The sequence below is a fragment of the Pyricularia pennisetigena genome, chromosome 2 (assembly GCF_004337985.1).
Source record: "Pyricularia pennisetigena strain Br36 chromosome 2, whole genome shotgun sequence".
Taxonomy (NCBI): domain Eukaryota; kingdom Fungi; phylum Ascomycota; class Sordariomycetes; order Magnaporthales; family Pyriculariaceae; genus Pyricularia; species Pyricularia pennisetigena.
The window spans coordinates 7,532,657-7,555,826 of NC_043741.1; the positions used below are offsets into that span (position 1 = coordinate 7,532,657).

The window sequence follows — 23,170 nt, forward strand, 5'->3', positions numbered from 1 at the left end:
CTTACGAGGTTTTTTATATTAAATCGCGTTAAAATCCATAAATCTGTTATATATTCCGTAGGAAATATTATATTGGCGAAACGGTTTAAGGTATTAGTATTTGCGTCCCGTATTAATTTATCGCAAAACTAGTCCCCATACGCTGCGTTTTTCGCGTCGTTCCAATTTTCGTGCGTAAAATCGGTTATCGATTTTAACTGTTAGTTTTACGTATTCGGTTAAAATATCGGGTCGTTTTTTTTTAATAAATTCGTTTTTAATCTTTTCCTTAAATCCCGTATAAAAGCGTACCATTAAAATTTCGGGGCCTTATAATAGTTTAGCGGTAATTTGTCGAAATTTACTAGTATATTTAGATACCGATTTAGCTTTAATAAAACGCACCAATTTACGTTTAACCGTGCGTTCCTCGTCTGGGCTGCCGAATACTCCTTTAAAACATTTTTCGAAATTTTCGTAATCGTCGAAAATGCGGTTAATTTCAATTTTACGGTTTTTTTCCTTATTGTAATTTAAATAATTTCGTAAAATTGGTTTGAAGCAGGCGAACGCAATCGCCCTTTAGTAGTGAAACTGCGTAAATAACCTTATTTGCGTTATTATCGAAATTATCCTCGTTAAAGTGAAAATAGGCCCGGGCTTTTGTAAAAAATCCTTACAGGGTACCTGGGGTGCTATTATAGGGTAATAATAAAAGGTATTTAATATAATTCCTATTAATTCGATTAATTTATTCGGTTATTCGTTCCTGGAATTATCGATTTTTTGTTTGGAACGTCGCAACCATTTGGCGCAATACGTTAACGCTGGCCGGAACGTTATCAATAAAAAAGGTTTAAAAGGTGGTTTTATTAGAAAATATTATTTCGGCGATATTATTCCGTATATTTTAAAACAAAATATTAAACAGGAGCAATTAAAATGTTACAATTAAGGTATCGGGTAACTTGTTTTTAGGGTAAAATATAGTGGGTTAAAATAATTGAAGGTTTTAATTGGGTAATTGGGGCTTTTAATAAATGGGGTAAAATTATAATCGATTCCTGGGTAAGTAATAAACTAATTACTGCTAAATAATCCTAAATTAAATTCTATTTACATGGTAATGAGCGTGTCCTTATATAGTCCTTATCCTGGGTATAATATGTGTAATATGTCCCATAGCCAGCATATTATTTGTTTTGCTATAATTAATATGTAATATATTAATTATATTGTTTTTTTGGCGGTTACGTGGGGTTACGTAATCTTTTATATAATTTTGTTTCCTGTCGGTCGGTGTTTTTTTTGGGCGAATGTCGTTAGGAGGGGTGTGACCCCGCCTGGCCTCATTGGTACTAACCCAATTTGTCTGGTCGTAATATCCGGATCCAAAAAAACAGCGACGGTAAATCCCCGCCGTTATTATAAAACCGGTTATATTATATACCGCGCAATTAATTGCTGGAATTGCGGCGATAAATAATCGGTATAATAAATAAAAAATGGATTCGAACAAACGCGTCGTTAACCGCAACCCCGGTCCTAATAATCCGGAAAACCTTTGGAAAATAGCGTTTATACATCGATTATAAAGCATTAAACGCTATTATAATACAGGACTGGTATTTTTCATTATTAATTAAAAAGATATTCCGCTCCTTATCCGGAGCAAAATAATTTATTAAAATAAACGTACGCGCAATTTTCCATAAATTACGCGTGGCCGAAAGGGATAAACATTTTATAATTTTTCGTATAAAATTTGGATTATTCGAATAATTAGTATATTTATTCGGATTAACGGGCGCCCCGGCCACGTTCCAACGATATATTAACAGCGTCCTCGGGAATATATTGGACGATTATATATTAATATATTTGGACGATATTTTAATTTATATATCCGGTTTTAAAACGGATTATTGGCGGAAAATTACCCACATTTTGGGAAAATTAAAGAAAACGGATTTAAATTTGGATTTCGATGAAAACGCGTTCGCAATTATTTCCCTGAAATATTTGGGGTTTATTATATACGCTAATATAAACGTAAAAACCGATCCGGAAAAATTACGCGCGATCCGGGAATAGGAAACCCCGACCAAATTACGAAAACTGCGCGGTTTCCTAAAATTTACAAATTTTTACCGGGATTTTATAAACGTGTATTCGGGTTTAACGGCGCCCCTATTTCGATCAATTGAAAAAGGAATACCATTTAAATAGACGTTTAAAAAGGACGCTGCTTTTAAAATATTTAAATAAATATTTTTACAAACGCTAATATTAACCCAATAAAACGACGAAACGGAAACGAAAATAAAAACGGATTGCTCCGGCGTAATTATCGGGGGGGTATTGGTACAAAAAAAAACGGGTTATAAAAGCCGGCAATATTCCATTCCGTTAAACTAACGACGGCCCAACGCAATTATATTATCCACAATAAAAAATTGCTCGCGGTCGTTTATTATTCATAAATATGGGAAACGGAATTACGCAATATCCGTTTTCCCTTTATTATTTTCACGGATTATAAAACGTTCGAAAATTTTACGAAACCGAAAATAGTATCAGAATGGTAAATACGGTAAATTAAAATCCTATTTAAATTTAATGATATTTTAAAATACCGACCAGGGAAATACGCGATAATCTCCGATACATTATCGAAACGGAAACAGGACGAAATCAATAAAAAAAACGACAATATTACGCCCAATACCCAATATAATCATAATCGGTATTTTTTAAACACTATTATAAAATATATTACCGGCGGTCCCGGAAAAAATATTTATTTTCCAGCAATTTTATATAACAGGATTTTAAAACTAAATAATGGAAAAAACCCGGTATACGCCCATAAACGTAACGCGGTCCAACAAAATATAAAATGAGTTTTACCCGAAACCGAAACGATAGCATAAATAACGGATTATTTAATAAACGCCTCCAATACGCTACTATATAAAAGCCGTTTTGAATTACCCAATAGGAACCCCTAATTACGGCAATTTTGCAACGAACCCACGAATCCCCAATGATTGGTTATTGCGGTAAAAATAATATATTTACAATTTTAACCCAAGATTATTATTGGGACGGGATAGCCGAATATATCCGACAATTTGTACGCAATTGCGATATATACCGCAGGATAAAACCATTGAAACGACGCAAATATAAACTGTTATAACCCCTACCAATACCGGACAGGTTTTAAAAATAAATTTCCATCGATTTTATAACGGATTTCCCAAATAATAATACGGACGCGCCGCGTTGTATAATAATTATAATTAATAAATTTTCCAAATATATCCAATTAACAACGACAAATTCGATAAAAACCGAAATTTGCGCCGTAAAATTCGTTTCCACCTGGTAGCGGTTTAAAGGTTTTTTTAACGCGATTATATCGGACCGGGGGTCGGACTAGGTAAAAAGTTTTTGGTCGGAATTATACCGATAAATAGGAATTTAATATTTATTATCGACGTCCTACCACCCAAAAACGGATAGGGGTACGGAACGGATTAATTAGGAAATATAAATTATTTAAAAGTTTTCGTAATATTTAATTAAATAAATTGGCCCGGACACTTACCCGCCGTTTAATTAGCGTTAAATAATAAAAATTCGTTAATTACGGGAATTAATTTTAATAAATTATTATTAAAATACGAAATAAATACGGTCCCGGTAATATAGGTAAACGGACGACAGGGTTCCACGTCCAAAAACCGCGCGAATTTGTTTTTACAATATTTCAAAAACGGTATAAACGTGGTCCACGCCATTATAATTTATATATAATAACGCCGAAAAGAAGGCGAATAAAATACGGAAACCAACGGACCGTTTTAAAATAAAGGATAAAATATTTTTTAATTGACGAAACGTTAAAATTAACCGTCCGAATAAAAAGTTAAATTTCGTGGCGGATAAATATACGGTTATAACGATTTTCCACTATTAACGGTTACGTTAAACGTCCCGAAAAAAATCCACCCCATTTTTTACGTAAAATTAATCGAAAAAACCGCGGACGACCTATTACCGTCCCAAATTCGTATTAATATTAAACCCTGCCCGTTATTAATTTTATTAAATTTAAATAACGAAACCGTGGAAAAATAGGTAATAAATTAAATCCTGGCCGCGAAAAACGCAGTGGGAAAAAACGCAAACGTAAAGTTTTAATAAAATGGAAAAAATACGACGAATTTACGTGGAAAGATTTGGTAACGGTGGAAAATATACGGGCATTGGACGAGTTCGAAACAAAATAAAAACCGGTCCAAATAAATAATAATTTAATATCGAAACGACGTTGATAATTAAAACTATAACCGGACCAGGGATTTATTATAATTAATTAAAAAATCGACGATTCCCCGGGAAAAAAACGACGCGGTAAACCTAAAATAAATATTAGTTGAACCAAACGTACGGTAAAAAAAAATACGAAAAATTAAACCTTTTACCGGGGCGAAAAATAATAAAAATAAACCGACGACTATATAAACCGCGCTCATTTTTAAAGCGGCGTAACCGTATCCCAACCACCTAGTTTTTAAATTAAATTAACGTAAGTAATACGAAATAATAACTTTACGCGGCGATAAAATATTAATTTAAAACCGAATTATACGTTTCCGATTTATTATCCAAATTTCCCTCCTTTTTATTTCCCTTTTTTATTTTAACGTCCTCCTTTTTTATTTTATTATTTTCGGCGTCGTCCTTCCAAATCGGGAATTCTATTATTTAACGAATTGGTTAATTTCCCGTAAAAAAGCGGTATAATATTATATAACATTTTCGATTAAAAAAGATTTACGACGGGTTTTTACCCATATTATAAACAAAAATACGAAAACGCGATAAAATAGGAATACGGGGGCGCGAAAAATTAAATATATACCGAATCGGGGCACGAGCAGAACGAAATACGACGGGGTAACGCGAAAAAAGAATTTCGAAACGACGACGGGGCGTAGTAATAATAAGGGCGAAAAAACGTAAAAAATACGCGGGGCGAAATTGGCGTACAAAAACAGCGGAGGAAAAAGTTAAAACGGTAATTAAAATAACGAAAATATTATTATTTCGGCGCGCCTCCTGCAAATTTTCCTTATAACGCGACGTATTCCGTTTTTAAAAATTTTTAAAATTAATAACGTTATCGAAAAAATTATTTACTAAAAAAATTAAACGTATTTCCAAATAAATAAAACCGCGTGCGAAAATTTGTACTAAATAACGGTTACAATTACCGCCGCTACGAAAAGAAATATTAAATATAATAATAAAAACAATGGTTTTAATAGGGGTCGTCGCGGCCCCGGAATTAACTATTTTATTTTATACGTCCTAATAAACGCGAACCCAATTGGTATACGCGGTAAAAAAGTTTCGAAACAATACGGTATTTTTACCAGGGATTTTTTTATTATCCACGACGGTGGTTTTAATTAAAGGTTGGACGATATAATAACCATTATAAATCGTAATTTTTAATTTTCGCAAATGGCGGCGAAAAACAAAATTAAAGCGTAAACGGTTTCGTTATAATAACAATATAATTTTTTAATATCGTAATATCGCTGGTAATTAATACCGTCGGGGGCAGGGCCATATTCCTAAACCCTATTGGTTTTGGACGCCTTTATATAAAAGACGTAAAAAATAAATATATTTTCCGGAACGGTATATTCGTCGTTATTTAAATCACCCTGGAATTCCGCGGTACCGATAACGCGACGAAAACGTTGCGAATATAAATTAGCAATATTACCCAATTAATATTTAATCGATATAATTTACAAATGGGCGACCGTTATCGTTATGCGACGAAAATAATTAACCACTACGGTGGGAAAACCGGCCATTTTCACCACCGGTATTAATTTATCAAAGCGTTATTTGTAACGCGATGAAAGAAATAAAGGCCCGGGTCATAATAACGGCGAATTAATAACGATAAATAACGATATAAATAATAAATAAAAACGAATAAAAAACAAAAATGGACGAAATAAAAATAATATAAATAAAAAATAAAACGATGGGAAAACGGGAAAAAATCGATAAAATGGTAAAAAAGGGAAAAAACGGGGACGAAAAGGAATCGAAATATAAAAAGAATTTAAATGGAAAAAAAATTGGAAAGTAAAAAAAACCAGGACAATAACGCGGGAAAAATACGAAAAACAAAAACCGCAATTATTACGGGAAATAAATTATACCAATGGATAAATAAACCTATATCGCCTAAAATAAAAAAAAATAAACCGCGATAACCACCCGTAAACGGTAAATACGATATAAAAATTATAACATTATTATAACCAAAAATAGGAAAGCAAACCCGACCACGGCCTTACACCGTTTAAAATAAAAAAAAGGTAAACCGCGACAATTACCCGCAAACGGTAAATACGATAAAAAAACCACGATATTATTATAACCAAAAACAGGAAGGTAAAACCCGACCACGGTTTTATACCGCCTAAAATAAAAGGAAAATAAACCGCAATAACCACCCGTAAACGATAAATACGATAAAAAAATCACAATATAATCGCAATTAAAAACGGGAGGATAAAATTCGGTTACGGATTTATATTACCCAAAATAAAAAAAGGCGAATTGCGATAACCGCCCGTAAACGGAACGGGGGATAAAAAACCCGCGATATAACCGCGGCCGAAAATAAACGAACAAATCCCAATTACGGGTTTATACCGCCCAAAATAATGGACGGGTAAATTATAATAGGGCACGCGCCCGTTGGATTGCTTTTATATTTCCAAATAGGGATTACACCCGATAAAGGACGGGCGAATACTGGTTATATTATAAGTTCGTGTTTAAAGCACGTATTACGTAATAAAATATGAAAACGGGTTAAGGATAATATATAAAGGGAGGGATATTACCACGACCCGGATATATACCTTTTCCTCCCTTTTTCCCCCAGCGTTAGTAATAATACCAACAAGAGTATTTAACGGTCCCAAGGCCGTTGGCTTACCCTATAACATTAACGCAGGTTAGTTTACATTTTTACGATTTTTATTTAATGTTATATTCGAATATTTAATTATATACCGTGGTTACACCATTTATTTTACTATTATAATACGTATATAATATATATACACGATACATACGGCGAAATGCGACGAATTATCGTTAATAATACCGCTATAAACGGCAAAATGCGACAAATTATTGTTGGTAATATTGGCGTACCGTTATAAATGGCGAAATGCGACAAAATGTCCTCAGACATGAACGAGCGCGATCTTTTCGGCCAATATACTATGGTGGTAGGGGTAAAAATCCCCATCCCTGAACAGTGGTGGCGACTTTGGAGGTGGGTGGAACCCCGATCCAAAATTGTATAAAAGTACGGACGCGTGCTCGTTGGGGTTCGGTAAAGTGTTTCGTTATAATGGCGATTAACTAGTCTCAGTGCTCAGACTAGACCCCCCTGCTTCGCAGTGGGGACCGATCGCTCCATGTACCTTTCAGCCACATGGCTTTTCGACCAATTACATTGGCCGAAAAGATCGCGCTCGTTCTAGTCTGAGGACATCTTGTCGCATTTCGCCGTTTATGGCGGTACCACCAACGATAATTTGTCGCATTTCGCCGTTTATAACGGTATTTTTAATAATATATTTGATATCACGATATCGCGTATAATTATTTTATTAATATAAGGATAATTTGTGGTATTCTGCCGTTTGTAGCGGGTAAATGCAATATATTCGCATTATAATGGCAAAAGAAAATAATATACCCATAATATGCAATTAAATATTTGTATAAAAAAATAAATAAAAATTATAAAAATATATAGTAATTTGCGTTAAGTTTATTGGAGTTTGCTGAGTATTTGAATGCCGGCCGCGTTTTTATAGCTACTGTATTTGGAAAGATATTAAAATATTAAATAAAATCTGTAATTTTTTATTATATTTAATTTTTGTTTTAAATAATGGTATGCAATAATTATTTTAATTTAGTTTACAGTTTTTATCCCTTAGTAGACCTAATATTGCAAATTGCATGCAATTATCGATTGAAACAAAAGTTTTATTAATATTCTTATATAAATTAACAATTTGTTAAAAAATTAAATAATTTACGCAAATATTGGTAGAATAAAAATATTTTGAATTAATACAATTTTTTATAAGTTTGTTAATAAATTTTAGATAAGTTTTTTTTTATAAATTTTATTCAATTAAATAAAGCAAAAAATATAAAAATAGCACAAATCTAGCATTTTTTATTATAAAAAAATAAAAAGGCCCGGTATTGAAAATTGGGTTTCACGTTGACGTTTATTTATATACACACTCCATTTCTACAAACTTTGGTTTTATTAATGTTAAAATTGGTAAAAATATAAAAACATTTCGATTGCAAAATATATATAAAATTGGATACACTTTACCTATCCGTATATTTAACCGCTAAAATAATTGGATAAGCGTACAAAAGTGTAATGTTATATTAAATATATATATGCCACCCCTCACGTGCAAAAACCACCAGATTTGGCTGCAAAACAAAAATAATATAAAAATAATTAAATAAAGCAAAAAGATTTATAAAATACACATTTAGCATTTTCTTTTATTAAACAATTTTTGAAACCGATATTATAGGCAGGATTGGACTTGGACGTTTGTTTATATACGTAATCGAATCTCTGAAGTTTTGGTTTTATTATCGTTAAAACTGGTAAAAATATAAACGAGTTTCGATTGTAAATTATATATAAAAAAGTATATACTTTGCTTATCCGTTTATTTAACTGCTTATATAATCCGATATAAACACCAAGATTTTTTATAACGATATATACATATATACGACCCTCCACGTGCAAAATATATAAAATTTGGTCAAAAATTAAAAATAATATTAAACAAAATCGAAAATTGAAAAAAAAATCGAAAAAACAGTACCGCTATAAACGGATTAAGGGCGGGTTATATCCAACTTTTAATTGGCGTACCGGGTGCAAAAAATTTTAAATTGATGAAAAAGGCCTACCAATTCCTATTTTCAACGATATTTTCTTTTTTCGATATTTTACGTGGTTGTGGAATAATAAAGGAGTATCGGTCGCAAAAAGGCCAAAAATACCGCCATAAACGGCGAAAATCGACAAATTGTCCTCAGACCTGAACCAGAGCGTTCTTTGGATGGACCCACAGGTACATTGCAAAGCCGCAATTGAGCCACGAAGTGGAGCGAAGTGGATCAATTGTGGAGCTCTGGGCTTCAGGGATGAGCCCTGAGACTAGCGATTAACGTGGATTTTAAAAGCGATTTTTTTTTTTTTTTGCAGGGCTAAACAACGCGTTACGGCTTTAAATATTTAATAATGAAATATATTACAAAATCAATCGCGGCTGTAATTTCAGGTTGTAAAATCGTTAAATCAAATAACAATTGCGTTAGCTGCAAAAAAAGTACGAAATACCTGTGGGTCGAAAATTTGAAATTATATGAACGTTATGAAAGTTACATCAACAAATATACGGTGACAGGGGGTGGTTTTTTTTTGCCTGCCACCATAGTAATTGGTCGAAAAGCCATGTGGCTGAAAGGTACATGGAGCGCTCGGTCCCCACTGCGAAGCAGGGGGACCTAGTCTGAGCACTGAGACTAGCCTTTACTGTGATCGGCACGACCTAGCAGTTCGCCATATCGCGGACCCTACCGTTTAGGTCCAAGCACTCCCAGACCCAACCTACAGCGACTGGTCATTTCCAACAAATGTAAATTTACTGCCGCCAGGCTCGCCGTTATGGTGCCGATGCCTAATATAAACTAGGTTGTGATCGCCATCCCCGCCGCAATTGTCTCCGATATCACGTCATGGGCGCAATTTGTTGTTTAAATATTAATCTCGGGACATCTTTCCGGAGATTTCTCGCCAACCTAATCGCCAACCTAATCGCCACCTACTTCACTTACGCTGCTGGCCCTGTGCAAAGTGTGATTTTCGGGGGAAGTTTAACTTTCCAAACTTTGTTAAACCGACTGCCATTTCTTATTGGGATCCCAAAAATGCCCGCTTGTAGCGCACACTACTGTCAGGGCTCACCCCTAGGTAGGAAGCTCTGAAACTAGGTATTTTCGCCCAAAAGATTAAGGCTTTTACTTGAGCTTTCCTTCCAAACGCCAAATCAGATATGCTGACCAACCAACCGGCACCGCCGCCAACGTTAACAACCATGCCGCACTATTAAGTATACCCAATATATCTAAGCCGACCAGCACGACGGCGCACCCTACCGCACTCGCCACTTGAGGTACAGAAATAGCCATATTATGTAAACCTTGAATGGCTGCAGTGCCGGCTGGCAGTGACGAGATTTCTGTGTTGATTAAGGCGAAAGGAACCCATATAGTCACTGCCCAAGTAGCGCCAATAAATGATAAGAGGGCAAGAGCCCAAACAGAAGTACGTATGATGGCTGTAGGGAAAAGGCAAAGAGTTGCGAGTAATTGTGAAGCGAGCCAAATTCGAGGATGGTTATCGTGACAAAGGACGGTGGTTGTCGCGTTTAACAAGCTTAACAGAAAAGTGGCTTGCAAAGTCCCTAACGCAAAGGCGACGGAAGCGTAAAGCTGGTAGGGCTTCGCGTAAGTCTCCGGATCGGGATGTCCCTCCTGAATGGCCTCCAAGTGTGCTGTTATATTATAATGTTCAGCTTTTGCAAGTAAGATAATCCTTGGAAGAAAAATAAGAATGGGCCTTTACCTATTCTGTGGATGTATCTGGACAAAACAGGTTTTAGTCCTGCTGCCCTGGAATCAACAAACTTGTATGACTTTGCGTAAAGGAATGGACCCAATATAAAAGAACTCACGTAGACATATAATATAACACAGGGAACCATCCGCACCAAGCAAATAATTGTACACCACAAACCTTCCCCGTTACTGGTGGCAACTGCCTCCATCGCCGCGTAAGCTCATAAGGCGAATATTTGTCGAAAAATCGTATATGCCTTGCAGTTTCGGCTTTCTGCAAAGAGGGCGATGCGGCGGACTGGGGGACAAACCAACATACCAGCCCGACAGAAATAGCCGAACAGGAAGAGGCCACCCAAGTTAAAGTGCGAAACGCAAAAACCGCGTCCACTTGATATTTCAGGGTGGAGGAGGATACAAAACTCGATATGGCTAAAATCGCAGACCCTAGTACGCTCCAACGCATAGACCAGGCAGCCGCGGCAGACTGTTGTGCGGGAGGGCAGGCGTCGACAATGAGGGCACGCACGCCTACTGAGTAAACGTTAATTGCGAATAGAACAACAAATAAGCAAACCATGGCGATGGCGCAAGGTTGCCAAGTGTTCGCAATCTTTGTCGCCCCCAACTCCGGCGCGTAGGCCATCAAAACTGTGGCTATGATTGTTGTTGCCGTTCCGGTCATCATAACTGGCTTACGTCGCCCAAAAGGGTGGTGCAATTCGTCGCTAATTTGTCCAACTATCGGTTGGACAAAAATGCCAAAAATGGGTCCTAAGGCCCAAGCTAAAGAGACGAAAAAGGGTGGTATACCGAGGGACCGGAGGTATGGCTGGGGATTTATGTGTCAGTATAGGTCTGTAGAAAGATGAGAAATAAATAGGTAGAGCATACCGTTCCATTGCTCTGCAGCAGGAACCAATACACCTGTAGGCCGAGGTTGGGACATGTCAAGAGAACGAGGCGTGAGATAGAGAGTGGTTTGGGTTCCTTTGGTTCAGATCCGTCGAGCTCCAAAAACAGGTGTTCGCACTCCTCGGAAACAGTTTCTAATGGGGAGACATACGGCCAAGATGAGATTGTCATCTTCATATATTCCACAAGGACAAGAAAGAAGGGATAATTTGAGGAAGCGAGTGGAGTTTGTCTATTGTCACGACAAGGCGAATCATAGCTAGTTATACATTTGATGTAACCCATAAGTCAAGGTTCTCCCATTGCCAATGTCTTCTAATGCTCTCGCACAGACAGAGCTTAAACTCTGACAGTGTTCGCAGATGTGGATGGAGCCCATGTATCCTATGTCCTAGCTCGCAGAATCCGGTCATGTGCCAGAAAATAGGGATGAAGCCTAATTTTGATCATCAATTCCAATTTCCAAAACTCGTGGCAAAAGCCAGCTTCCTCAAGTTCGGACACGACTACTCGTTGTAGTACATTAGGAGGTCATCAGCCTTGTCGCGAGTCTCAACGATGGGCTGAGCCGCGGCGGCCGGCTCGACTTTAGTCTTGGCCTTCATGTCCTTGGACATGGACTCAAGGGCCTCTGCAGGAGATCCCAAGGCTTTGACAGCATCTTTGGGGCCGCTAATGGTCCAGACCACATTGTCCCGCTCTTCTTCATGGTTAGTCTGGAGAAGTGTCAAGTAGGGTCGGTAGGGATTCATTTACTTTCTGGCACAACGGCTGAAAGGGCCAGGGTGGCGAAGGCGGTAATGAAAACGGCTTTGGCAAACATTGTGTGGTGTATTTTTCGAAGATTGCAAACGTATTTCAAAAGATAATTTGAAAACTAGGCTGTGGACTTTTGTGCATACAAATGCATGGTGAGAAAGGAGTTCGAGGATTTCCTCCAAACGGTCAAATGAGCATGTTTAAAAGCATTTTGAAATTATAGGGGCATTATTGTCAGTAATGGAGATAAACGATAGAAACCTATAGAAAACCCCGTATTGAATAAACAACCTTATGAACGCGTTTCATTTTTCACACTTGTGGGTCATTTTCCACCGGTCACGGTGACTTTTCTTTGCGCGATACGGGTGCGGGATTGGACAACATGGAAAAAAGCTTATGTACGAGGCCTTTCCATTTCACCGAATATCGGCCGCGCTACATGCAGTGGTTAAAACATACTATTTTTTAAGTTCAACATATGGTTTTTTAAACAAACTTGAATAATTTCAAAGGTTATATATTCTTTCAAGGATTACTACATGGTATCGTAATCTCCGAAACTAACTCGTATGCCGTTCGGGGAGCAAGGCACGCCCTGATTCGTACTACTAGTAGGCTATTTACTTTCGGGAAATGAACTTACTATTACCATTAACATCCGGTAAAGTATGGTTTATACCCCTATCCCTGCAAAATATCTCAGTGTACTTTCTGCTTCCAGAATATAGAGTTTCGAGTTTTAGAATTACCTTTATGTCTACACATTATACTGGAATAATCTATCGAAATTATTATACTTTTTTCGATTCTTGTAGACCTCTTCCGCTACCCTTAAACATTATTTATCTCGTTTATCTTGACTGGGAAACTCGCTAATGTCAGCAAGATACTGCTGTCAAATACCGGTCGTTTGAATCGAGCGGCGAGCTTAGGAAGTATGTATGTTTTGTTACTCTGTCGGCTGAACCGTGTTTCATCGGAATTTAAAGCTCAGTGCGAACGGCGTCAAGAAATGTCCCCTTCATGGCACAAGAAGAAGACCAGTGGCTCTATTGGCTGGTGTCGAGAAGATCCTACTTTTTCGTCTTTTGACTACTTCATTGATATGTCCTGTAGTCCCAGGCAGACATCGTACGTATCGTGTCGCAGGTCCTTGACGAACCAGCTGCAGGCATTACAGGAAAAGAACATTCATAGTAAATATGTTTTCCCCAAAGCAACAGCTAGCAACAAAAGGACGAGGCAGGCGATATATCCAACTTTCAGCACTATGTGGCACAGTGTTGGTGCTCCTTACCTTGCCGTGGTGGTTGATGGGTGATGTGAATAGGATTGTCCCTTTCCAACAGCTATGCAGATGTAGCTGGCCCGGGGAGAACTTTGGTATCATGCCAAATTGTGAGCAAAATTCCGCTAGATCCCACCGTCTTGATTTTTCTTTAACAATTTGGTCGAGAATAAAAGTCCCGACAAAGCTCATTAGATTTATGAAATTTCCGCCGCTAGAAACTGATCCCAGCCCAGAAAGTGATTCGGCGTGGCGCGCCCTTTCTATGGGTCACAGCCTCGTCGAGCTCAATAAGAGTGCGCTGCTGGAAGACAAGATTGGGCACGGCTTACCGACGAGCAACCCTAACACTAGTCTCTACGGTGTGAGCTGGACCCACCAGCTACACTGCCTGGTAAGTGCGCTGTCTCCAACCCAATTTCCTTTATTCCTCAGCCCTCTAAGCAAACAATCTTCTTTGACAGGGGATGATCCGCGACGGGTTCTGGGACGTTTTCAGCGGCCGGAATCAGCTCGTGGATCCCTCTGCCAACAAGTCGGATCCTCGGGCCCACTTCCTTACGCATTTGAAACACTGCCTCGACTATTTGCAGCAGGCTGTTCTTTGTTCCGGTGATGTATCGTTGGAGCCACTGGCTGAAGACGACAGTGGGAGGCTCAAGATTAACGGATATGGGGCTTTGCATCGTTGCAGAGATATGGTATGTAGTCCCCAATCAAATCTGAAATGCTCTCCCCATAGTGGCTAAAACCTCCACCACACGCGCCAGGATGCTGTCAGTGCATGGATGAGCAAACACGCCGTCAGTTCGAAGCCATTGGATACTGGGTTTGACCACAGCGGGCATGGAGACGGACATAGACTCGAAGATAAACACGATGGCTATGGTGCCTGAGGATGCAAGAAAGTGGTTGCAGGAGGGAAGGTAGTGACCAAAATAAATCCTTTGGTGGTAGATCCTTGTAGTTCACTAAGCATCCATATGCGCTTGCTTTCTAGCGATTTAGGTCCCGAGTGCGCCAAAGAAAATAGTGCATTTGGGGATATTTTTTGTCACTTTCTTTTTTCCGTCTCTATCCACATCAAACTATTCACGTCTCAACTAAATCTGAGTATTGACTGAGCCTCCAAAATGCAGACCATCACAACCCTAAACTTCTTCATGGGAGAGAGCTCTTCTGGTCAGGCCAGGGCAAAACCCATGAATAGAAGAAACTCTAACTTTCCTCAACAGGTCGATGCTCAGGAACAGCGTGGTTCAGCTTGTGCCGATTATCAACGTGGCGTTTATCCATGAAATCGTAAACTTCATCCCAGTTCTTGCACACGTGAGGAAACTGATATTTCTTACCAACAAGGGGGCCGTGATTGCCCGATAGTGCCACATCACCCGCACACATCAGAGACTGGCGGATCCAGTCGATGCAGTGGTCCATGTGCTTGAAGCCGTCGCCCGGGCCCTGGCCCTGGAATACTAGGTCGTACTCGGCCATGATGAGGTACTTTTGTTTTTCCAGTTGGTCAATTGTCCATTGTGGAGCAAGTTTGAGAAGGACCGTGAGAAACTAACCAGACAGTGTAAAGAATGCGCAATCGTCGTCCCAATGGCCTTGCCGCGCAGAGGCTTGCCCGGGACGCCATGCTCAGGTGGCACATTGTAATGTATCAGCATTGGGAAGTCGTACTTTTCCGCCTCCTCATCCGTAACGTATAGAAAGCCCTCTCCGGCTTTTTGTTTAATTTAAAATTGTCAGCCTTTTGAACCTTTTTGCGTCGCATGGCAGTTTTTGGACTTATAACTGACGCGGTAGCAGGGCTTCCCACAGCTTCTTAACCTCCAAGATGGACTGCGGGTCCGAGTGGTTCGAAATGTACTCTGGCTGCTTCTCAAAATATGTGACGCGATGCGACACCTCTGGGAAGAAGCCAATGATGTCCATCTGCGGCACAAAATGCGCGACGTGCTCATGTCCGTGTGGATCGTGCTTTACGGCTGGCGCAAAAGGGACGCCGGGCTTCTGTAGCAACCACGAGCCTAGAGCGCCTATGATGCCACCAGCGAACACGCAAAGGAACAAGATGATGGTAGGCTTGGGCTTACTCCACTGACGCCGCGCTGGCTCCTGTCGAAAGTGCGGCAACAGGGTTTCGCGGTCAACGGCAATGTCCGACAAGTGCTCCGAGGAACTGCGGTGGTTTTCTTGAGAGGACTTGTTCTCGAAATTTTCCATTTTAATCCAAGTTTAGCTGAGGGGATTGGTAAGTTGGGAAAAGTGAGCACCGACTTTGGCGAGAATGGATAGTATGTCGCATAAGCTGGCATGTCAAGGCAAAAATGCCCTCGAGCAGCGTAGGAGACCAAGTCTTGATAATATGCCAGGTGTTGCAGTAGATAGATCTTGGCATCACATGACCAGATGAGCTTAGTCAGCGCTGTGCACACCATAAAAGCGCTGCCACGCTCGTTAGCCTAGATAGCGCACCCTACCTGAATACATGGCTCTCCTACCACTCATGCAGACTGCACGTGTACGTTCGTGTGCGTCACCAGGGCTCAACAAACTTTTAACACTTACCAGAAAGGGAATAACAGGGTTCATGAGTCATTTTATTATTGTTATCATTAACATAAGGGTAACTAAGTGAAGCCAACTAGTAAACACCCTTAACCCTGCCCAAACCTACCGAAGTTCTTCCTCATTTCCCAGCAGCTTGGGACAATAAACTTAAAATTTCGTTTTCTTCCAGGATAGTTATATAGCGTGAAATCATGTTCTTGATGTACAATTTAGTTCAGCGACACGAAAATCTCAAAGCTAAATTATGTGCTTATATTCCAAACGACGAAGGGGAAAGCAATGACAATGTGAACTTTTGCAATCACTCTGACAATCCTCTCCACCTCCGTGTTAGGATAATGCTGCCAATGCAAGAGTTAACTATCTCAAGCGAGTCCGTTGCGCAGGCACGTCGTACCCAACAACCACCCCCGCGCAGTACCTTAATCCCAGTGACGGCCTATCTGGACGGCTTACGAGGTGTCGCTGCTTTCTTTGTCTACACATACCACTACTTTATAGCTATAGACGGCCAGCGGCTGCGGTATGCTTACGGCATGAAAAACCAGTCGCTATCGTCGCTGCCCTTGCTGCGGCTCGCTAGTCACTCGGGCCCTGCAATGGTGGCCATATTCTTCACAATTTCGGGCTATGTCCTCACCGTCGGACCGCTGCGCTTTGCCCGCCGTGAGCGGTGGGATACTTTGCTGGCGCGGCTATCGGGCTCCATGCTCACGCGTCCGGTGCGCCTGTTCCTGCCCAGTCTCCTCGTGACCCAAGTTAGCCTGGCGCTCGCGCTTATGGGGTTATACGATCACGCCGCAGCCAACATGTGCCCTTCACCCGACCAGAAGGAGTGCGATTTCTACCCTGTCAGGCCACTTACCATGCCCAGCGTCGCTGAGCAGCTTTTCGACTGGACAGCTTTTGTAAGCCGCGAACTCATGAATCCCTGGGACTGGTCGTCCGGCTTGCGACCCAAGTCCGCGTACGGCTTGCACCTGTGGACTATCGGCGCCGAGTTCCGTTGCTCCATGATGCTCTTCGCTTTTCTCGCCGCACTGCTCCCGTGCGGCCGGCCGTTAGTGCGCGCGGGCGTATGGCTTTTCCTCATAGGGTTCTGCGCCCTGTGGCAGCGCTGGGACATGGTCGCGTTCCTAGCTGGCCTCGGCCTGGCTGTGGCAGATGCGGACGAGAACGAGGGGGAAGAGCAGCAGCAGCAGCAGCTCGGTCATGCGGGCGATAGACGGCGGGAAGAAGTTCAGACTACGGCTCGACGCCTTATTCCCTGCACTTTGCTCCTCGTCTCCCTAATGCTTTGCTCGTACCCCGACAGGGGCGGCATCGAGGCCTGGGGCTTTGGTCTACTGTCCCACGTTTCCCAGGACCGTCACATGTGGCACACGCTGGGGGCGCCCATGATGTTGTGGTCAGTCCGTCGCGTGCGCCTCCTGCGGGCCGCTTTATCCTTCCCCACCTTCCAATTCCTTGGCCAAATCTCGTTCGCGCTGTATCTAGTGCACGAGCCAATCCTCCAGGTCTGGGGCTGGCCATGGGCACGCGCCTCGTCCGGTGGTTCTTGGACATCGAGTCTAATAGTCTTCGTTGTGGAGCTTTGCGTGGTACTGTTCTTTGCAAGCCTGGTCTGGATAGGGGTAGACCGTCCAGTGTTGGGTCTGGTGTCGCATATGCGTCGTTGGTTTGCAAAGAGATAATTACTTTGGCCAGCTAGTTACTTGCCTTCCTTGTTTAAAAAAGCCCGTTGGTTTCCATATCATATTTTTTATCACACTGAAGAATTAACACACACGCGTATATATGTGCATATATAAAGAAATTAAGCACCAGTAAATTAAATTATCTATTCACGAAATCGACCACAAGTGGTCAATCTCTACATATCTAGAATTACTATCGACTCTTAATCCCGTAGTTTAGCGCAATTATAAACTCGGTTACCTATAACCTCATTTTAATTTTAAAACATTGTCTAGGCAAGGGGGATTTCTTTAAAAGATTCGTGTTCCTGAGCAAAAAATTCACTCCGTCCATTCGCCGTTACCACTCGCTTTAGTCCCTTGGGAGGAAGAAATTGTGTAGGTCAACAGCTTTACGAGTTAACCTGAGCGAATACTATCATATTAAACTTGCGCAAATTAATGATGAGAGTTTTACATTATCTTCTGAACCTCCGCTTAATTATTTTTCTATAATGATACAGCTTGCTGTTACACAGAAGTTTCGCATATTTCTGCTAGGATTAGACAACGGGCCCAAACCGAAAAAGAATGGAATAATCCTTTTGCCAATGGGGAATCCTTAGTCCCCGTGGAAAATCTTTTAGGATATTTGGCAAGTCTTCTGATAATTTTGTATAACTATACAAGTAGCGACTGGCGACCTAGTGGCAGGTCTACCCTAGGCGCACGAAAATATAGACAAAGCAAACTTGTGCTCGCATTACATTAATTCTAACCCACGGCAGAAGATGTCCGCATCCGCCCGAGTCTCTGGGAGTAGGTTTGTAGCTTCTACATCCTGGACCACTTACTAAAACTTGCCATAATAAATCAAGTCTAAGTGTGGTTTGAATTATACACCCAAAGTTTAAAATCAGCTGCACAAACTTTGACATTTGGAAAAGTTATAGACGGTCAGCGATTAGTTATTGCTGGGGGTCAAAGTTGCTAGGCGGATTTTTCAACCTGGCGTGTAAGTTTAGGGCAAATACAAATTAACGTTTATATTAGTCTGGTCCCAGCAATTCGGGCTTATGGGGGCTTGACTGTAAACTAAAATAAAGTTGCGACGCTTAATAAAAGTTCTTTGGACTCGAATAAAATTGAAGCAAGCAGAAGGCTTTTTTGTGTAACACCAATTTCGATCTAGGATAAAACTTTACAAGTCAGTCAACCATGCCAAGGGAAATTGCTTAGCTTCCCGCGTAAGTTTCTTAGTCAGTCGACGAAAAGGTCTTAGCTACCACCACTGCCCATCCGATTGATGAAGCCCCTGGCCCTTATCCTAACATCGCCCGATCACGACAGGGTGGTTAGTACAATGCTAAGCCAGCTCCTTTCTTTCATGGCACTTTTACTCTTGGCCATAGCCGCCTTTTGTCCATACGTTTTCACTGAAGGAAGAAATTTCTTGTCAGGTTTCTTTGTTTTGTTTCGAGCTTCTCGCACTAAATGACAGGAAACTATTTTCGCATAATTCGTGTTTCTTTCTCAACAGAAAATATAACTCATTATCATGTCTCACAAGGCCAGAAACGAAACAAGCCATTATGGCGAGCCATCATCGCCCTTGGACGAGGAGGCTGCGGCTGCGGCGTATTCGACTAGCAGCTCTCTGCTCGCTGCCCACCACGTCGGACTGCGCAATGCGTCAAAACGAAGTGAAAAGGTGTCGTGGCTGATATATCTGCGTGAGCTTAATTTCGGCTCCAAGGATATGGTGTATGTCACTCTCATAGTGGCCATTATTTTGGTGTTTTCCGCCATTGAGAGTGGATACATCGATCGGAAGTCGGGTCGTTTGACATACAGTGAGTTTGCATAGGTCTTCTCGGCGTGACTTAACTAACCTTGGCGGTCTCGGCGTCTTGAGCCCCCGTGCGCGAGGCCGTACGGTGGACCAGCTCCAAGTTTCATGCTGGGCTGAACGACACCACCATCTATAGAGGTGATCCAAGGCCGGAACTCGATGACGCGTGGGATGAGCTATTAAGTGGTAGGTAAATTAATTTCCTCAGCCTCATTGGAAATAGAAATACCAAGCTAATAACCTGACAGCCATTAATATCCGCGTGCGGGACGACTGGTTTAAGAAAATGGGAAGAAACGAAAGTACGGCGGTCCGGATCAACGATGGGAAAGGGGGATACGCCGGTATGATTGACGTATTTCATCACCTTCATTGTTTGGTAAAGGCCACCAATGGATACATCTATCGCCTTCGCTTTAATTTTGTCTTTAACCAAAAAACGCCATAACTGCAGCGCATGATCAGGATCGGTTTCACGGTCGACCTCTATCCAGATTATGCCCCCATGCTCAAATCACAGACCGGCGAGCTAATCCCCATGCACATCGATCATTGCATTGACGAGCTCAGACAGGCCATTATGTGCCGGGCCGATGTCACCGTGCTGACGTCAGATTGGGTCGATTGGCACACAAAGCCGTGGCTCAACTTTAACGTCCATCACGAGTGTGTCGATTGGGATAGCATTTTCCGCTGGTCAAAAGACAATTGGTTCGACATTAAGAAGGCAAACATGGTCCATCCTCATTTTGGTATGTTTCGAGCAGTTACTCGGATATTTTTGCGTCCAATGAAACTCACCAGAGAAAACTAGGCGCTATTGACTGGTCCAAAAGTCCCGGTCCCCACAAAGACGATTAACTTTGCTGATTGGCAACATTCTTAAGGAAAGCAGATGGAACTTTGGATTTTCACCGCCTTATTACTTTATAGGTTAAAATATATTGCGAAACCTACTTATTAGAATTAAAATATACCACAACATAATCACACTTGGAACATCCAGTCAAGGTATTGCAATGCAAAATAGCTCTTTATGTTATGTTAATCCCTTATAAGAATATAAGAAGCGATCGCATAGGGAATATTCCCTCAGATTTTGTAATTACGCACTAGTATAATCCACAATTGAAACTTAAAGTTTGTTATTCTTATATTTATAGAACAAATGAACGAAAAGTAGAATGATCCTGGGTAGAGTCAAAATGCAGATTCGTCTCCTCGTCGGCGATTTCAAGTTGCACTAAGGCTTCTTTTCGGGAAACGTAGGGACTTATTTAGTCGAGCGAAGGTGTGTGTCTGTGTGTGTATGGTGTGACTCGTGTGAGCGAAGCGGACCTAATTATTACGAGCGTAGCGTCTTCAAAAAGCAGTCAAAAAGACTAAAAAGAAAAGTTTTCTAGTGCGGAGTTTCTTGGCCCTATATTGGCCTGGTCTTAACCCTTAATCTATCAAAATCAAATTTTAATTCGACGAGAGTTCTGGCGTCCATTTCAACACGTGAAACAAAGCTACGAAGTCAAACGTTAAAAAGGGCAAGCGTTTAAATTACTAGGTGCCTCCGAATATTAGTCACTCACCAGGCCACCGTCGCTTCTTTAACACCTTCCGAGTCATCGACAATGTTACGATTGGCTATTTCATACCTAGTTAATTTGGACTATGGAGATTTCAAGGATATTTAGCCCCGAAGTATATTTTCACAGAATCCCAAAATTCTATTTGGTTATAACGTGCGTCTATTTTCAGGCAAGTTAAAACTTAGATATATTCCAAAATCATGGGCTGATTAAACACCCCGCTACAATTTAGCTACTTTATAGGCGGAGAGGAAACCCTCAATCGGTAGAAATGCCCAGTTTGTGTCATATCCAAAACCTCTCTGTCCACTAGGCAAATGATTCTCTACCCAGACAAACGACGATGGTTTCATAATTTTCGATCGAGCAAACTAGTACATGCACATGAAAGGGAAGGCCCAGTTTTCCAGGAAGCCAATCGTAGAGACATGGAGCAGATCAGTATGACATAGCCACAAAACCTTTGTATACAGAGTCAGCTACCGTCTAACCTTCGAGGAGTGCGGCTGTCCAGGGCATTCAGGCAAAGCAACTTATACGGACAAGCTAAGGCACCCTCCCCACTTCCGCCTTTGTTGTTGCGCCCCCTCCCACCTCTATTTGAATTCCACCTCTGCACCAGCCCCGACGCTTAGGTTGTACGTCATCGCCGCTGGCTGTCTTGCAAAGTCGTTTCGTTTCGGTTCTCGAAATAGAAGTCATTGGTGTTTTTCTGTCTCTCTATCTCTTGAGCAACAAAGTACCGTTATTTCCGACACTCGCAGCCCGTTTAACCCATTAACCTCAAATCAATCATGCTGTTCTTGGAAAAGATGACCGAAACCCTGAATTCTATCCGGGAAGCCGTGGCACGTATAACAAGATACAAGCCGCTCACGTCATTTTCGCCGCGGAGCCCGTTGCACGACGGTCATTCTGGCGAGAACGAGAGTATCAACGGCTCGCACTACAACGAAGAATGGTCTGAGAAGGATGACGGGGGATCGCAACATGCACCAAAAATCAGGTGCACCCGGCTAAAGCTGGCCGGTAAAATCGCCATCCCAATGCTGGCCATGTTTGGCGCGTTCCAACTGGTGGGCATGGTGTGGCAGGCGGTGCAGGCCCACAGAGAAACGAGGCACGAGGTGCAAACGGTGCACGACTGCTTCCGCAAATGCGGGTACACGGCGGCTGAAGCGGTGTCGCGTGGTTGCGTTTTCGAAGAGTTTGACATGCGATGGGAGCATCCGTCATGCATCGACCACGAGTTGGCAGATGAGTATCGGCGCATGGGGGCCGAGCCCGATGGGTCGTGGACGTATATGGTAGACGACCACACTGCTACCGAGGGGGTGCCAATTAACGAACTGCGCCGCCGACCCGTTAATGCCACCGAACTTAGCATGTACGTTGGCCCCGGCAAGGTCGCGTACGCTAGCATGCGCCACCACCTTACGCATTGTATATTTCGGTGGCGCAAGCAGTTCCGCGCGCCGTTTAAAGGCACCCGTTGGCCCAGCGCGCCGGGCTGGGAAGAGAACCACATTAAACACTGCATGGACGTAATCCTCAACAAAAGGGACTTGCCGCTGGAAAAATTTACAACCAGGGTTGTATTTGAATCACCTTAAAGGAACTTTTTTTTTAGTTGTTCTGGGGTATTGCGTATAGTGTTGATAGGAATAGGGGTGTTTATAGCCCCAATCGACGGGCTTGTGAACCAACGAAGTAATTTGTATTGATTGCTTCCTATTTTGTC

The 23,170-nt window shown here is 41.4% G+C and overlaps 5 protein-coding genes across 5 annotated transcripts; 3 read left to right on the top strand and 2 right to left on the bottom strand.

Moving 5' to 3' along the window:
• Nucleotides 1–10,176: 10,176 nt before the first annotated feature.
• On the bottom strand, nucleotides 10,177–11,862 carry PpBr36_02067 (uncharacterized protein; the record flags this gene model as incomplete). Its single annotated transcript, XM_029889250.1, has 3 exons — nucleotides 10,177–10,753; nucleotides 10,893–11,608; nucleotides 11,671–11,862. 3 exons carry the CDS (start codon nucleotides 11,860–11,862, stop codon nucleotides 10,177–10,179), a joined length of 1,485 nt encoding a protein of 494 aa, XP_029750745.1.
• Nucleotides 11,863–12,197: 335 nt separating this feature from the next.
• On the bottom strand, nucleotides 12,198–15,973 carry PpBr36_02068 (uncharacterized protein; the record flags this gene model as incomplete). The annotated part of the gene is made up of 4 exons (XM_029889251.1): nucleotides 12,198–12,407; nucleotides 15,098–15,244; nucleotides 15,313–15,470; nucleotides 15,547–15,973. The coding sequence occupies 4 exons, from the start codon at nucleotides 15,971–15,973 to the stop codon at nucleotides 12,198–12,200; spliced, it is 942 nt and encodes a 313-aa protein (XP_029750748.1).
• On the top strand, nucleotides 14,007–14,576 carry PpBr36_02069 (uncharacterized protein; the record flags this gene model as incomplete). Its single annotated transcript, XM_029889252.1, has 3 exons — nucleotides 14,007–14,135; nucleotides 14,206–14,442; nucleotides 14,484–14,576. 3 exons carry the CDS (start codon nucleotides 14,007–14,009, stop codon nucleotides 14,574–14,576), a joined length of 459 nt encoding a protein of 152 aa, XP_029750749.1.
• A 686-nt stretch (nucleotides 15,974–16,659) lies between the features above and the next one.
• Nucleotides 16,660–20,710, top strand: PpBr36_02070 (uncharacterized protein; the record flags this gene model as incomplete). The annotated part of the gene is made up of 6 exons (XM_029889253.1): nucleotides 16,660–17,729; nucleotides 19,585–19,850; nucleotides 19,913–20,035; nucleotides 20,098–20,204; nucleotides 20,304–20,601; nucleotides 20,664–20,710. The coding sequence occupies 6 exons, from the start codon at nucleotides 16,660–16,662 to the stop codon at nucleotides 20,708–20,710; spliced, it is 1,911 nt and encodes a 636-aa protein (XP_029751855.1).
• Nucleotides 20,711–22,223: 1,513 nt separating this feature from the next.
• PpBr36_02071 (uncharacterized protein) lies at nucleotides 22,224–23,042 on the top strand (the record flags this gene model as incomplete). The annotated part of the gene is made up of 1 exon (XM_029889254.1): nucleotides 22,224–23,042. One exon carries the CDS (start codon nucleotides 22,224–22,226, stop codon nucleotides 23,040–23,042), a length of 819 nt encoding a protein of 272 aa, XP_029751854.1.
• Between the last annotated feature and the right edge of the window lie 128 nt (nucleotides 23,043–23,170).